The 14837-nt window shown below is 42.3% G+C and overlaps 1 protein-coding gene across 2 annotated transcripts in view; it reads right to left on the bottom strand.

Moving 5' to 3' along the window:
- myo5aa (myosin VAa) overlaps positions 1–14837 on the bottom strand; it is a 227639-nt gene that overhangs the window by 99374 nt on the left and 113428 nt on the right. For both annotated transcript variants that reach the window (XM_084337837.1, XM_084337836.1), the window contains exons 7-10: positions 11259–11340; positions 10094–10201; positions 9331–9437; positions 661–926 (exon numbers count right to left, since the gene is read on the bottom strand). In XM_084337837.1, coding sequence (XP_084193963.1) covers positions 661–926; positions 9331–9437; positions 10094–10201; positions 11259–11340 — 563 coding nt within the window. The remainder of the gene's footprint in view (positions 1–660; positions 927–9330; positions 9438–10093; positions 10202–11258; positions 11341–14837) is intronic.

The following is a 14837-nucleotide window of genomic DNA, read 5'->3' as shown; positions in this document are numbered from 1 at the left end:
TCGCTCGTGACTTTTCACCTAGATCCCCAATTCACTTATCCGCAAGTCGGGCATCATTGGAATGCCACACTCATTGGTTACAAACCTGTTCAATAATTTTCGAGATCGCCAAATGATTGACGGAGCTAGAGGGTCAGGAGTCAGGAGTGGTATTCGAAAAAATTTAAAGTCTGCTAAAGACTTTGGCGCACGCCTCACATATCGGCATGTAACTCGAGAACCACTGAATGGATTTTGTCACCTGAATAGACAGGCAACAAATAGGGCTTTAATTCGTTATATATATTGTATTAAAGAATATGCACACCCGAGCCGCTAGAGGTCGGCAAAGTGGCACGTCGCACCGGTGGGAAAATCGTCCTCATGGGCCGTTGCCAGTTAAGAGGTTAATAAAATAGTCCTGTGAAATAAATATGAAAAGAATATCGCAAAAAATTGGATTAGCAACCAAAAGCAAGGCACATTCAAGGAAAGTATAAAAAAATGGTATATGATCGTTTAACAACTTTTAAACCAACGTTTTTAATTGATGTCACATGAAGGCCATGTGCTACTCTCTAGAGCTACAGTAGTACAGTTATTCCCATAGCTTATAATGGCTGCACAATCTTTTTGTGAAACATACAACCTCTTTGCCTAAACACAAACGTGCACACACACCCGTAGATGTCGAGGACCCCAATGAAGGAGTGCTGTTTGTAGTTGGTGACCAGGGCCTTGTTGACGTGTTCCACTATCCAGTTGAAGAGCTTGGCATAGATATGTTTGGCCAGCGCGTCTCTGGCGTTGGTAGCATGGATACGGGTGAGGGGCTTGATGTAGGTCTCTGTGGCTGTCTTCAGCTTCCTGTGGCACAGCCAATGAGTCATGTCCTGGTAGGCCACGCCCACTAGCTCGCAGAATGCCGTCAAGTGCCTGTTGTTGGGCTGAGGGGGAGAAGGAGAAACTGGGTGTTGCTGGTTTCACAGGAAAATCTTGGAACCCGAACTAGTGTTGAAGGTCACAGATACCAAGAAACTGTTTACAAGCACAATGCCGTTTGACTGAGATTAGAGTAAAAAATATATACAGTATATATATATTTGGGCCAATACGGTCATTAAAAAATAAAAAATAATCATAAAAAAGAATTCCTCTTACTCAGAATGCCATCTATTCTTCCACATAGCTTTGGTGTGATTTGCCTAGTTATATAGATATCTACCTTCACTCCAATACAATGGAGCTGAATGGCACTCTGTTCTCTGGCTCTCAGTTTGTGGCTCCGTTTGTATTATTTTGGGTGAACTACCCCTTTAATAGCAAGGGGCTTTTAAGTTAGTGCTAGCTAGTAGTTTGTAGTTACTTATAGTTAGTTTGTAGTTGATAAGTAGTAGTTTTTCCCATGGCGTGTGTAGCCGGTACAACACTGTACCTGCCAAACACTTCGACCATGCCTTGAGTGGGAGTCGAACCCCGGGCGTCCGCACTGCGGGCGACATAACAAACCGCTGCGCCAAGAAAGGAATTCCTCCCCAAGCGCTCAGTTTGGATGCCTCTGGGGGGTGAGTTTTACTTCTATGTACCGTAGTCACACTATCGCGGTACATATCCGTTACATTCACTAAACTCACACCACTCAGGCATCCGGGTCAAACGGCACCACTGTCGCCGGTACAACACTGTACCTGCTAAACACTTCGACCATGCCTTGAGTGGGAGTCGAACCCCGGGCGTCCGCACTGCGGGCGACATCACAAACCGCTGCGCCAAGAAAGGAATTCCTCCCTAAGCACTCAGTTTGGATGCCTCTGGGGAGTGAGTTTTACTTCTATGCACCGTAGTCACATAGTCACACTATCGCGGTACATATCCGTTACACGTGCATAGACTACCACCTGCGGCTATGGATGGCATATTGTGGTCACTCACTCAGTCATGGACGATCTGGCAGGGACGTTTTGGCAGCGACATTTAGTTAGCGCATGTGCAGTAGCGACTTTGTTCTGCTCTGGCACTAATGTAGCGTGGAGAGAGGTCAGACTAAGCCTTTTTCTGCATTTAATTTTCTTTTTAACACCTCTTATTTTGGAGATCGAGGTGATACTGTGACACTGAAATTAAATAAAAGATTTCGTCAACTAAAATATACGTCACACACATGCCAGTCTTTTTTCTCCTCTTCATAAGAGTTTGAGGTTTTCCTTTGTTATAACAGGTAAAAACAGCAATAAAATGTCAAAAACCGTCTTATAATAAATCGCAAATGACTTTGGGTATGCAATCTTCAGGTGTTGTATGCTAAATGTGGGGTATGCTTGGGGATAACTATATATACAATGTTATACACCGTTATCTTAATTTTAAAAGGGAACTACCGTAATTCCTCTAATAGTAACCGGGTCTCAAATACAAGCCGGGTCTCTATTAATGGCCGGGTGCGCTCTTGAGCTAAGCAATTATAAGCCGGCCTCCTAATACAAGCCGGGTTACTAATATACTGAGCTGCATACTGAGCTAGTTACTTGATTTCACTTTGAAAACGTTGAAATGACCAGTGACCACCTGTAATTGCACTGTTTACTATTTCATACAGTACTTGGTTTCAATAAATGAACACAGTACATTTTACTGGGTTCAAACTGACACAAAATGTTGATTTATTCATTATGATCCGTTTGAAAATTTGAAATATAGGCCTCCCTCTTATACAGGCCTCCTCCTAATACAAGCCTGGTACCCGCTACAGTTGAAACAAATACAAGCCGGGGTTACTATTAGAGGAATTACGGTATCTTATAAATGGCCTTTTTCAGTGTTTAGCATTGTTTCCTGGCTATGTGGACTTATATTAATAGGATCTATGTCTCTAATTCTCATATTGGCACATTTTCTTCCAATTCTCCTCTCACAATATTCACCCTCACTGAACTGAGTCATCTGAAAATGTGCATATCTGTGATGTCAGAGATTTATTAGCTGCATAATAATGTGGCAGTTGCCACCAGGCCACACAGTGGTTAGAGCCCAGCCTCAAAACGGCTTAAGATCTTGAGGTAGAAAAATGCTGTTTTTGAGTACTTGATTAGAAATACAAAACAATGCATTTTTTAAACCTTACGGAGGTGTTCCATAGACTCACAGTAATTGTGTAAAATTGCCCAAATAGTGAAAGAAATAGTAAAATAGTTCCCGTTTAAGGGTAAATAGGTTTTGCAGCTCCAGATAAATTTTATTTTGTGGGAGGGGGGAAAATGGCTCTTTTAAAAAGGGGGGGAGGAGGAATGACACATCATCATTAGCTTCGGCTAACGGGAGAAGGGTTCTGGCTACGACCAGGCCTGACCACCATTGGACTGAATAGCAGAAGGACGATAGACTGAACACACCGAAAGATCATTAGAATAGATTTTACAAGGACAATACGAATTGGTTCCCATCTGATTATGAGGTCTCTGTTTATGTAAATAAACACTGCTTCTCCTTGTAAGGTATTACGCTGTGTCAAAGTGTCGAATTCTTACGAAGGTGGAGAATTATTATGGTTTGCGGATCGCACTAACGGGGAGAGATAAAGATTGTATCAGCCAGTATATGACAGGGCTCTACGCTAGCCTTTTTCACTAGGGGCACAGGTGCTCCTAAATGAAAAAATGTAGGAGCACACAAAGAAATTTAGGAGCACCCAAAAATATTTAGGAGCACAGTGAAAATATGTCAAGTAACGGAGTTTTTTTCTTTTTTTCAAAAATAAATGTATATTTGTACTGTGCGTGCATGTGCAAACGGGAACGGGACACATCTGTGCAATAGCACATACCACCAAAGTCACTGGCCCACTGTGTGCGTGTATCATCTGCGTGTGCAAACAGGAATGGGACAGACATTTGAACTATTAATTAAGTGATTAATGCCTACTATGGCAAAGTTGTAGCCAACAACTAGGGGCCTAATAAGAAAGGCAGTGATATTGAACAAAAAGGAGACACTAGCTTTACAACCAGGGCCATCAGTAGAGGGGGGAGCTAGTGTTGCTCTTTTAGAAAAATAATCCTTTCAGGGTTGCCTATTGAAATACTGTACACCTCCAGTACAGTAGTTTGCGTGTCAGGTAGACCATTGATTGACAGTCGATTCTGCCAATTACGACGTCACACCGTTGCACTCTGGCCGTCCGGCGCTACAGCTGGACCCATTGCCCACCTCTGCGGTTGATAACGCTAGCCAAGTTAGCTGTACACACATACACAGTGGGCCAGTTGTAGGGGTGTAACAATGCATCGCAATGCATCGATCCTACTTTGCAATATTTACAAAACATGACATTGTTTTCGAACTCTAGCCATGGGGAAATGTTTAGCCAATTCACGTTAAATTTGTATGTCTTCCCTCCGGCTCCAGTGGGTGTAGCTTCGCTAGCTACAGTGGCTACATTGGGTGCTACAGTGGGTGTAGCCTCGCTAGCTTGGCCAACTTTGCTAGCATGCTGGCTAGCGTCAGTATCTTGGTTAACGTTAACCATCACCTCTGTAACATGAGTTGCCTCGCCTGACTTCTCATTCTCCGGTATCTTTCACGCAAAATAAAAATGAATGGGCTTCGACATGGCTGTATTATTGTTTGACTCAGACAGTGACGCAGCCGCTGATCATTACTTTCGGTTTCCAGTCGCGTGACCACAGGAAACTACTGTGATTGGAACGTTTATGCGGCTGTGAACTGTGGGACTTGTAGCTTTTTAACGATTCTCGCAGCGGAGAAAAAAAGGACGAATGAGACTGAGAGGCTGTACTCTGCACTCGCTGGCCCCACTCGCACGCCGTGCGAGTACTTGATTTTGCATGTTCGCACGCACATATTTTTAGGGGCATATGCGAGCAATATGGTCGCACTGTAGAGCCCTGTATGAGACGTCAGGACCATTAAAAGTACACAACGCAGAGGAGTGGATAGAGAGAGGATAACACAAGCCAAACAGATGAAGACGTGATACTGGCCGATTGATCAGAATCTAACATTAGGTAGTAGTTTGTGGTTAGCAGTAGGGGTGTAATGGTATGCAAAAACCACAGTCCGGTATGTACCTCAGTTTTGAAGTCACGGTTCATTTTGGTACAGTGGGGGAAAGTTTGCAGAACGTGGCTTTTCATGTTCCACTTGGGGGTGATGTAGTGTGCAGTTACTTTAAGTAGTCGAATATTCTATATTCAAAATAATAATAATAAAAAAACATACATTGATGGTAACATTTATATTCCATTGCAGGGAAAAAACAGCTGCCGGTGGGTGTGGGCCTTAATGCGCTGCATGACGGATAGGAGACACGCAACGTCACTTTCATTGAGCTGAAGAATGTGCAGTAGTACCAACAACAACAACTCGGACGCGAAGACAGCGATTTTCACTCTGAGCAATCTAAGGGCGCTTTCACATATAGTTTTGGTGGACTCGGTGCGGTTCTGGTGGTGAAGTTGCAACATTGTTGCATTCGTCATTTGGTTCGTCTGCATTCACATTGCAATTTGTCAAGCGCACCAAACTTTCTGAACAATGTCACGTGGTCGAAAAGGGCGCTCGTCGATTGGACACAATGGAGAGTGGAAATCCCTCCCCTTCAGGAAGTGAAATCCACGAAAACACAAACAGCCGCAAGAAGCGTGATAGTAGAAGAGACGTGGCATTGATCCATCGTTCAATTATAACCCATTACCGCCATCCTCTCGCTAAACAACTTGTACACCTCGTTGTTTTTGTGAGTGCCCACAAGCAGCCGTTTTATTTGGTCTTCTGCCCATATGTCGATCAGGGCTTTCACTTCATCATTCGCCCAAGTCTGTCCACGAGACATGTTTACAGTGTGCTTGTTTTGCAGTGAATGCCGCGCGCCGCGGTAATAATAATAATAAACCGCAGTGTTTTTTTCTTCCTTCTACCCAAGATGCACAGTTTATCAGGAGACATGTTTACAGTGTGCTTGTTTTGCAGTGAATGCCGCGCGCCGCGGTAATAATAATAATAAGCCGCTGTGTTTTTTTCTTCCTTCTACCCAAGATGCACAGTTTATCAGGTGACTTCCTATATTTGGTCCGCGTTTGGTCCGATGAAGCGAACCGAGACCTATGTTTTTTGGCGGACTAGAGTTTGCGTGATTGGTCCGCACTAGAGTTCGACTGCGCATTCACACCAACCCAAAAAAGCGGACTATCAAATTCCGGACCAAACAGCTCTGGTGTGAAAGCGACCTAAAAGCCCTGTTTGGATTTTGATCCAACTTGTGGAACCTCGAGACAAAGTGCTTTTTTTATGCTAACGCTATTTTGAAAGTTCTAGTGTCAAGAATGTAAGAACCCACTTTTCAGTTTTTAGCACTTTATTGTAAATCACAGGTCCCTAATGGTTTGATTTCTATTTCCCGTTCCATGCCAAGGGAAATATATTGCTTCATGTTTCACACCTTGTTCGGTGGCACGTTGCTGTGTATGAATGTCCGTTCTATATACCGTAAACTTTCATTAATTTGATCTTGCTCCGAGAGACGGCCCCTTCTCAATCTACTGTAGCACCAATCTCTCCTCACGCACTGAGAGAGAGAGAGGGTTGGATAGATTATCAAACATGTTTAAAATAGTTTCGGGACTCCTACGACCTTAGAATTGTTGTCTAATCACGATCGCGGGTAAACTCTCATGTCACTCTACAGGTATATAACGTCACGGTGACCAATCGCAGCCACTCTTATTGTCTGGGACCAAATACGGCCACGCCCCACTCCCAGCAAAAAGTGGGAATCTCTAGAATGGGTTTGGGGCGACGCTGTATACGGAAGTAGCTCTCAAGGTGACGATTAGACAACACTTTTTTGTTGTCAGTAGATGGCAGCATTGGTTTAACATTAAAGGCTGAAAATGTTGAGAACTACAACACTGCATTTCCCAAGAGTGTTAGCACAGGTCGCAGGTCACTGGGATGGGTCTATATTCTCCGACGTGATCTGAACAGCGTTAAACTATTACTGCGACCTCGGTATAGCGACCGAGAATGGCCAACTAATTATCTTAACAAAAGTGCGCTGGTAGCGTTACATATGTTGTCTAAAGGGGGACATATGGTACAATTTAAGATTCTAATGATAATCGGCATATAAAGGACAAGATAAAGCATCGTTAATTTGTAAGAAACCTCAATGAAAACGGCGCAGGGTGCTATTGTTATGAAAATGTGATAGAATCCTATAAAAATGTGGACGCATTTGGTTTACGTTCCGTTATATTAAAAAAAAAGTTACATTTTTATTAAATGTTTTTTTATAGAAGTGTGGTACCACCGCATCCTGCGGTGATTAGCCACACACACAACCACGTGGGAAAATGTCATACCACGACAGCCCTAGTTATAACGATACTGCATGCCCGAGATGGAAAACCTGGACCGGACTTCTTAGATCAGCGTACAGCCCAAGGGGGAGGGATTTCAATGATGTGCAATACCGGCCGGAAGGCGTTAGGCGGCGGTATTGGCCTTTTGCGAGCTCAGACCCATTCCCAATGATAACATCAGGCTGGATGGATGAAAAATTTATGGATATAGCGAATAAAATAAATACTGATTAAAACCTGACTTTTCTCGTGATTGGCGCTCAACGCATGGCGAGTTAACCCGACTTTTCTCGTGAATGGCGCTGAATGAGTTAATATTTTTTTTTTTTAAATCAACTTTCTTTAATGAATATAACTCAGCAGTTTTTAATACTATAATATTAGTGTAGCCTAATCTTTCTCTGCAATTGTGAAGAAACCCCCCATTGGTTTAAACAGAATGAATAGACGCATAAAAAGAATATAAAATAAACTATTTTTTTTATTCAAAATAATTTAGAATTCGAATGCCAACGTAACGAACGAAGGTCCGAATGTTTGGGCTCAGCCCTAGTAGCTAGTGGTTTGTAGCTAGTAGTAGCTATTAGTTTGTAGTTAGTAGTAGCTATTAGTTTGCAGTTAGTAGTGGCTATTAATTTGTAGTTAATAGTAGCTATTAGTTTGTAGTTAGTAGTAGCTATTAGTTTGTATTTAGTAGTAGCTATTCGTTTGTTAATAGTAGCTATTAGTTTGTAATTAATAGTAGCTATTAGTTTGCAGTTAGTAGTAGCTATTCATTTGTAGTTAATAGTAGCTATTAGTTTGTAGTTAGTATTAGTTTGCAGTTAGTAGCTATTAGTTTGTAGTTAATAGTAGCTATTAGTTTGCAGTTAGTAGTAGATATTCATTTGTAGTTAACACATTAGACGCCAGACCCGAGTATAGTCGGGTTAACTCGCCGACGCTCGAGCGCCAATCATGAGTATAGTCGGGTTTTAATCGTTATTTCTTTTATTAGCGATATCCATTCATTTTCATCCATCCAACCTGATGTTATCATTGGGAATGGGTCTGAGCTCGCAAAAGGGCAAATACTGCCGCCTATCGTCTCCCGGATGGTATTGCACATCATTGGATTGGATTGGCTGGGGATGTGCATACAAAAAAAAGTCCGGTCCAGGTTTTCCTTCTCGGGCATGCAGTATCATTATACCACATTGACTGGGGACACTCTGAGCACTGTGGATTATGTGTTTTGGATATATAACGTTGGATCAATAAACGCGATCAATATTTGGAATGGCGATCAGGAATTGGGTTAATCTTTTTGCAGGACATCAGATGTGAGGTAAGGACTCTATGTTACCAATATTGGGTTAATCAGATGTTTCTTCCACAGTGATCACAACGTGTGTGTGTGTGTGTGTGTGTGTGTGTGTGTGTGTGTGTGTGTGTGTGTGTGTGTGTGTGTGTGTGTGTGTGTGTGTGTGTGTGTGTGTGTGTGTGTGTGTGTGTGTGTGTGTGTGTGTGTGTGTGTGTGTGTGTGTGTGTGTGTGTTGTTGGTGCCGATCAAGGCACGGATAAGCGATTTTTCAGCCCGCTTCTGTATCGTGCATGAGGACACATTCATTTGAATCATCATTTGAAAACGATTCATAAATCAAGCGACAAATGACGTGTTTAGTGTATTCCACGAAAACGCTATTATCGCGTCTTTTCCTGGAATTACACAGAAGCACCTAAACTATATTCATATTCAATATAAAACGGAAATGTACAGATGAAAAAACTATCCGTTTTGTACATGTTGACTGTAAGCAACTCATTGATAAGCGACGGGTGTATTAGACCCATAGCCATAATTTAAGATATATTTTAAGCACTCGCAAATATCCCCGTCCTGGCCATCTAGACCTAATTCAGTCATATAGCTCCGGCGCTGAATGTGTTAATAGTAGCTATTAGTTTGTAGTAAGTAGTATATTTGTTTACTCACCGGGATGATGCTGCTGTCTGCGTCTCTGTCCTTGATCTCCACGTTGCCCAGATGGAGGATAGCAGCAAGGACCTTGAACAGCTGCATCTGATATGACTCATTGATACCTGAGGGGAAACACAAACACACATTGATACAATAGATATGAGGATCTTTTAATTACTTTCATTCACCTAATCTTAACCGAACACTAATACCGGTAGCCTAATCCCAAAATAAGCTTTTTTACTTGGGAGAACTGGCAAAGATGTCCAGAAAGATTTACTTCTAGACCTTGCCAGTAGAGAACACAAACACACAGGAGGACACCATCATCATTTGGAACACAGCAGAAATGTATGACTTTTAATGAACGGATGCTGACTATAGCTAGTCGACCATATAATAACTAGCCTTCTGTATGAATACAAATATCTGACTGGCTAAAGTAAACTGGCACCCAGATGCTGATGTATCTTCATTTTTATATTTTCCATCTCCACACTGTCGCTCAATGCATGTCGCTCTAACCTCTCTCTCAACAGGTACCATTGAGGTGCCCTTTGGCAAGGCACTTAACCTCCAACTGCTCCAGTGGAGCTGCCTGGTGGCCCAACAGTACAAGACTGCGGTTCTGCTGGAGTGAAGTTATATTGGATAATAGGGTCAAAGATACCCACCTCGGGTTCTCAGTTTACATACCTCAACTACCACTACACCACTGGATAAGCGGTGTGTGTGTGTGTGTGTGTGTGTGTGTGTGTGTGTGTGTGTGTGTGTGTACCCAGCAATGTGAAGGCTTGACGCGTGTTGCAGAGTTCCTTGCTGTCGTCCACACCAGCGATGACGGGGCTTCGCCCTTGCTTGGTGAACAGGAAGTCGTTGGCGCTGCCTGGGGGAGTAACAGAGACAACACTCACCAGAGGGCAAACAGAAAATTGCCGTCGACACAGTGCTTTGATTCCTGCCAATATCCTTCCACAAAAAACATTCAACCAAATCAAAGCTCTTTCCAAAGCAACACCTCATTTATATACAGTACATGTATTAAGTAAAAAAATTTACATTTTAGATTTGTTTTGCCTTCAAAGTATTAATATATAATTTGAGGATGGAATCATGAAATTGCAACCCGAGGAAGAGCTTTGAGCTTGAAATGAGTTGCCTTTACTGCATGGAAAATAGCCCTTTACTGAGTTCGTTTTTGCATATAATTAAATATACAGTATATATATATATATTTAATATTTATATGAAAACTAACTCAATAAAAGGGCAAGTCTCCGTGCAGCATTTGACTCTTTAATAAATCTTCACCTTTGCATTTAAGTGGCTTCCAGTTAGAATTTTATTATCAAAATGTTCAAAAAGTGAAGCTGCTGATCAGAAAAAAACTCATTCAGGCACATACAGAAGCAGAACCTGTAAAGCATAGACTGTTGCTCAGCAACAAGAGGCTCCGATTACCACGACAACCCTTCCATTTACAGAGCTGGGAAGCCAGCAGGAAAAGGGTGTGTGTATGTATATATATGAGAGAGAGAGAGAGAGGAGAGAGGGAGAGAGAGAGAAGGAAGAAGAGAGTGGATGCCAACTGTGTGACAGTGCCAGCAGTGAGTGTGAGTGTGTGTGAGAGAGTGTGTGTGTGTGTGAGTGTGTGTGTGAGTGTGAGTGTGTGTGTCATGAGCAGGATGAGCAGGTGCAGGTTCCCAGTAGGAGCTCTGATCCTCAGCACAGCCTGCTAGATTAATGGCAGAGTCAGAAAGTAGATGAAAAATAAACCTTCTCTAACCTTCATTACTCGATAGTACTATTCATATTAAACAATTTGATTGATTGTTACAAATTGCAACAAAACATCTTCAGTTCACTGAAAAGAACCAGAAGCAGGTCAAAGAGGTGTTCATGTGAGTGAGTGAGTGAGTGAGTGAGTGATAAGAGATCCTTACTTAGTTTCAGAGCCTTGAGTTCAGGCAGGTGCGCTGAGGCACACAGCTGATAGAATATATGGTAGTTCCTCTCCTCATCCGCCTGGAAGAACACAGATACAAGATACACACTGTGAGAACACAACTAACAGACTATAGTTCATTCATACAGAGATACACTGAGAGCACAGCTCACATAGGCTATAGTTAGATGATCATACAGAGATACTGTGGGAGAGCACAGCTAACATAGATTATAGTTAATTCATACAGAGATACACTGTGAGAGCACAGCTAACAGACTATAGTTAGATCATACAGAGATACACTGTGAGAGCACAGCTAACAGACTATAGTTAGATCATACAGAGATACACTGTGAGAGCACAGCTAACAGACTATAGTTAGATCATACAGAGATACACTGTGAGAGCACAGCTCCCAAACTATAGTTAGATCATACAGAGATACACTGTGAGAGCACAGCTCACATAGACTATAGTTAGATCATACAGAGATACACTGTGAGAGCACAGCTCCCAAACTATAGTTTGATCATACAGAGATACACTGTGAGAGCACAGCTCACATAAGACTAGTTAGATCATACAGAGATACACTGTGAGAGCACAGCTCACATAAGACTAGTTAGATCATACAAAGATACACTGTGAGAGCACAGCTCACATACTAGTTAGATCATAGAGATACACTGTGAGAACACAGCTCACATACTATAGTTAGATCATACAGAGATATACTGAGAGCACAGCTCACATAAGACTATAGTTAGATCATAGAGATACACTGTGAGAACACAGCCTACATACTATAGTTAGATCATAGAGATACACTGTGAGAGCACAGCTCACATAAGACTAGTTAGATCATAGAGAGATACACTGTGAGAACACAGCTAACATACTATAGTTAGATCATAGAGATACACTGAGAGCAGAGCTCACATCTACTTTTTCTCCCATTTCTATTTTTTCTCCCATCCCAATTTCGTATCGTCCAATTCTACCCTCCCCTGTCTCGAACGTTGTTAGGCCATGCCTCCCACAAGCCGGCTGCAATGTGGACTAAGCCTTACATCACGTGTCCCCTCCGGTACTCGAGGAAGCAGCAGTCGCATCTTTTCACCTGCACAGCGCGATCTCTCAGCGTCGGGGGTCTGCGTTTGGAGGGCACGCCGCCCCCGTCGCTTACTGATTCTGCTGCGCAGGCGCACCAACCGACCTGTAGGAGTCGCTGTCCACAACGTCCGATCCCCACCCATCAGCTTCCCACCCCCTAATACTGCCAATTGTATTAGTATGAACGACCAGCCAAGCTGATAGCAATGCGGAGAGCTGGACTCGAACCCAGCGTCTCCTGCATTGGTGGTAAGCGCCTTGCCCACTGCACCACCTAGCCGCCACCACCTAGATCATACACCGCTAACATACTATTGTTTATTGTTTAAAAGGATCCCCATTAGCTGCCACCTAAGTGGCGATAGTCTTCCTGGGGTCCACACAGAAGGACAACACAAAACACAAAACATAACAATACATGAGAATGATACATATGACAATCACAATTCACAATTCATTAACAATGATAATCTAAAAACAGTAAAACATTGTAGACATCTTTATAAACATCAGAATATTTTCAGAAAAGGTTATTACATTCATGGGTAGACATGAATATTTTCAGAAAAGGTTATTACCGGTACATTCATGAGTAAATATTTCATTATTACATTCCTACAGTAGGTATTTCCACTCCCAAACGTGAACAGTATTTGCTCACATATTTAAGTAGTGCATTCTTAGGTGGTACTTGAAAGACACTTTGCTATTCAATTTACTTATGTTCAGTGGGCAGTTATTCCAATGATTGATGGCACGATCTTTAATCTTTAATTGGTTGGCAAAATCGCTTTACAGCATTATTGCCCGCCATGCGTTGAACGGCAACATCGCTGTACAGCGTTTTGAGATAAAAATTTTCGCCATGGCATTCATAATTCATCCACCCAACCTCCGGTGCTCCAGCGGGACCCTGAATGAGACTGCAACGCCTCAATACCGCCGCCTGGTGGATGGTCGGGCGAGTTACACTCTCAACACACCGGATGTTGTCATCGGTGCGTCGAGGAAATTCCTCCGGCAGTCACATCTCGTTACGGGACTCCTGACAAACACTGGCGTACATATGGATCGCTGCCATAATGCAATAATCGATATGATTTCGGCGTTTATTGCGCCATACAAACCGGAAATGGATCTAGGAGATCGGCGTCGAATAATTGGGATCTTTCTCCTCCAGTCTCATCGGCGAACGGTAAGAGGCAACTAACGTTACTTTCAGCTTGATTGTTTATTCATTTCACTGCAAACCATCTGATCAATATATCAACCCATACTACATAAAGCCGTTACGGACGATCAAGGAATTATAAACGACCCCCCCCCCCCTTTCCTCCACGCATGATGAAGCATAATGTATACCGATCATATACATTTGAATTTTTTAATATAGCGTGTATAGGAGAGAAACGCCAATCGATAATCTATATATGCTTCAGGGCCTATAACTACTGTTTTTGGAATTACAGCAGAAAAGATTAAAAACATACTTATATTCTAGAAGGTATTAACACAACAATGTATGAATGAAAAAATATAACGTTCCCACATCCTGAAGGATAGATAATCGATGTTGAATGGGCCATAGTACTGTCAATATAGCAATACAATTTAAAAAGTTATAGCCCTGCAAAGAAGGTAAACATCTCCATAGGCTTTTAACGGTGGCAGAGAGTGGTATAAGATGGGCACAATGCCCGGTGCCCATGTGTTAAAGCATTTGATTTTGGACGTGGTAACACAATCTGTCCATCATCGGCTGACCTAGTAATGAACCTGATTGCATCTGACAATTTGTTTGTATAAGAAAACAGGTTGAGACGAAAAGACAGTGTTCCTGAAAAATGTAACCGTGTTGAAAACCAGCCTATTCTCTACCGTTAACCATGAGAGTTGACAGTGCCATACTGATAGTGTTTGTTCTCATGGAACATTGTAAGACTAAACTTGCAGCTCTGTTTTGGGCAGTTTGCAATTTCTTTAGTTGACCGTTGGATGTAGAGGACCATACTGGTGCACAATAATCCAGGTGACATGAATTTAAAGATTTCGCCACCTGTCCCACAATGTATGTAGGGACATAAGAAAGACATTTCCTCACCATGGAGATACCACTCCCCATCTTCTTCACTATGGTATCAACTATAGTTAGATAATACAGATACTGTACACCAAGAGCACAGCTAACATACTATAGTTGACAGAGCCACACACAATTGCATTTAGGAAAAACACAAACGGGAATACCACAAATACCCTCTTTGCACCAAACTAAATTGATTGTGACAGTATTCATAAAGATCACATGATAAGAGATGTGAAATGTGCCACACTAATATATATTACTTTGCTAATGTCTCACAACAAATACCACACTAGTCGGTCAGATGGTGGTGCTATGATCAAAAGGTCAACATGTACAACTTTGAGATCAAAGACATGTACACTGTATGTTCGATTA

This window comes from Notolepis coatsorum (genome assembly GCF_963971535.1).
Source record: "Notolepis coatsorum genome assembly, chromosome: 20".
NCBI classification, from domain to species: domain Eukaryota; kingdom Metazoa; phylum Chordata; class Actinopteri; order Aulopiformes; family Paralepididae; genus Notolepis; species Notolepis coatsorum.
The sequence above is the reverse complement of the archived record's forward strand: the minus strand, read 5'-3'. Positions and strand labels throughout refer to the sequence as shown.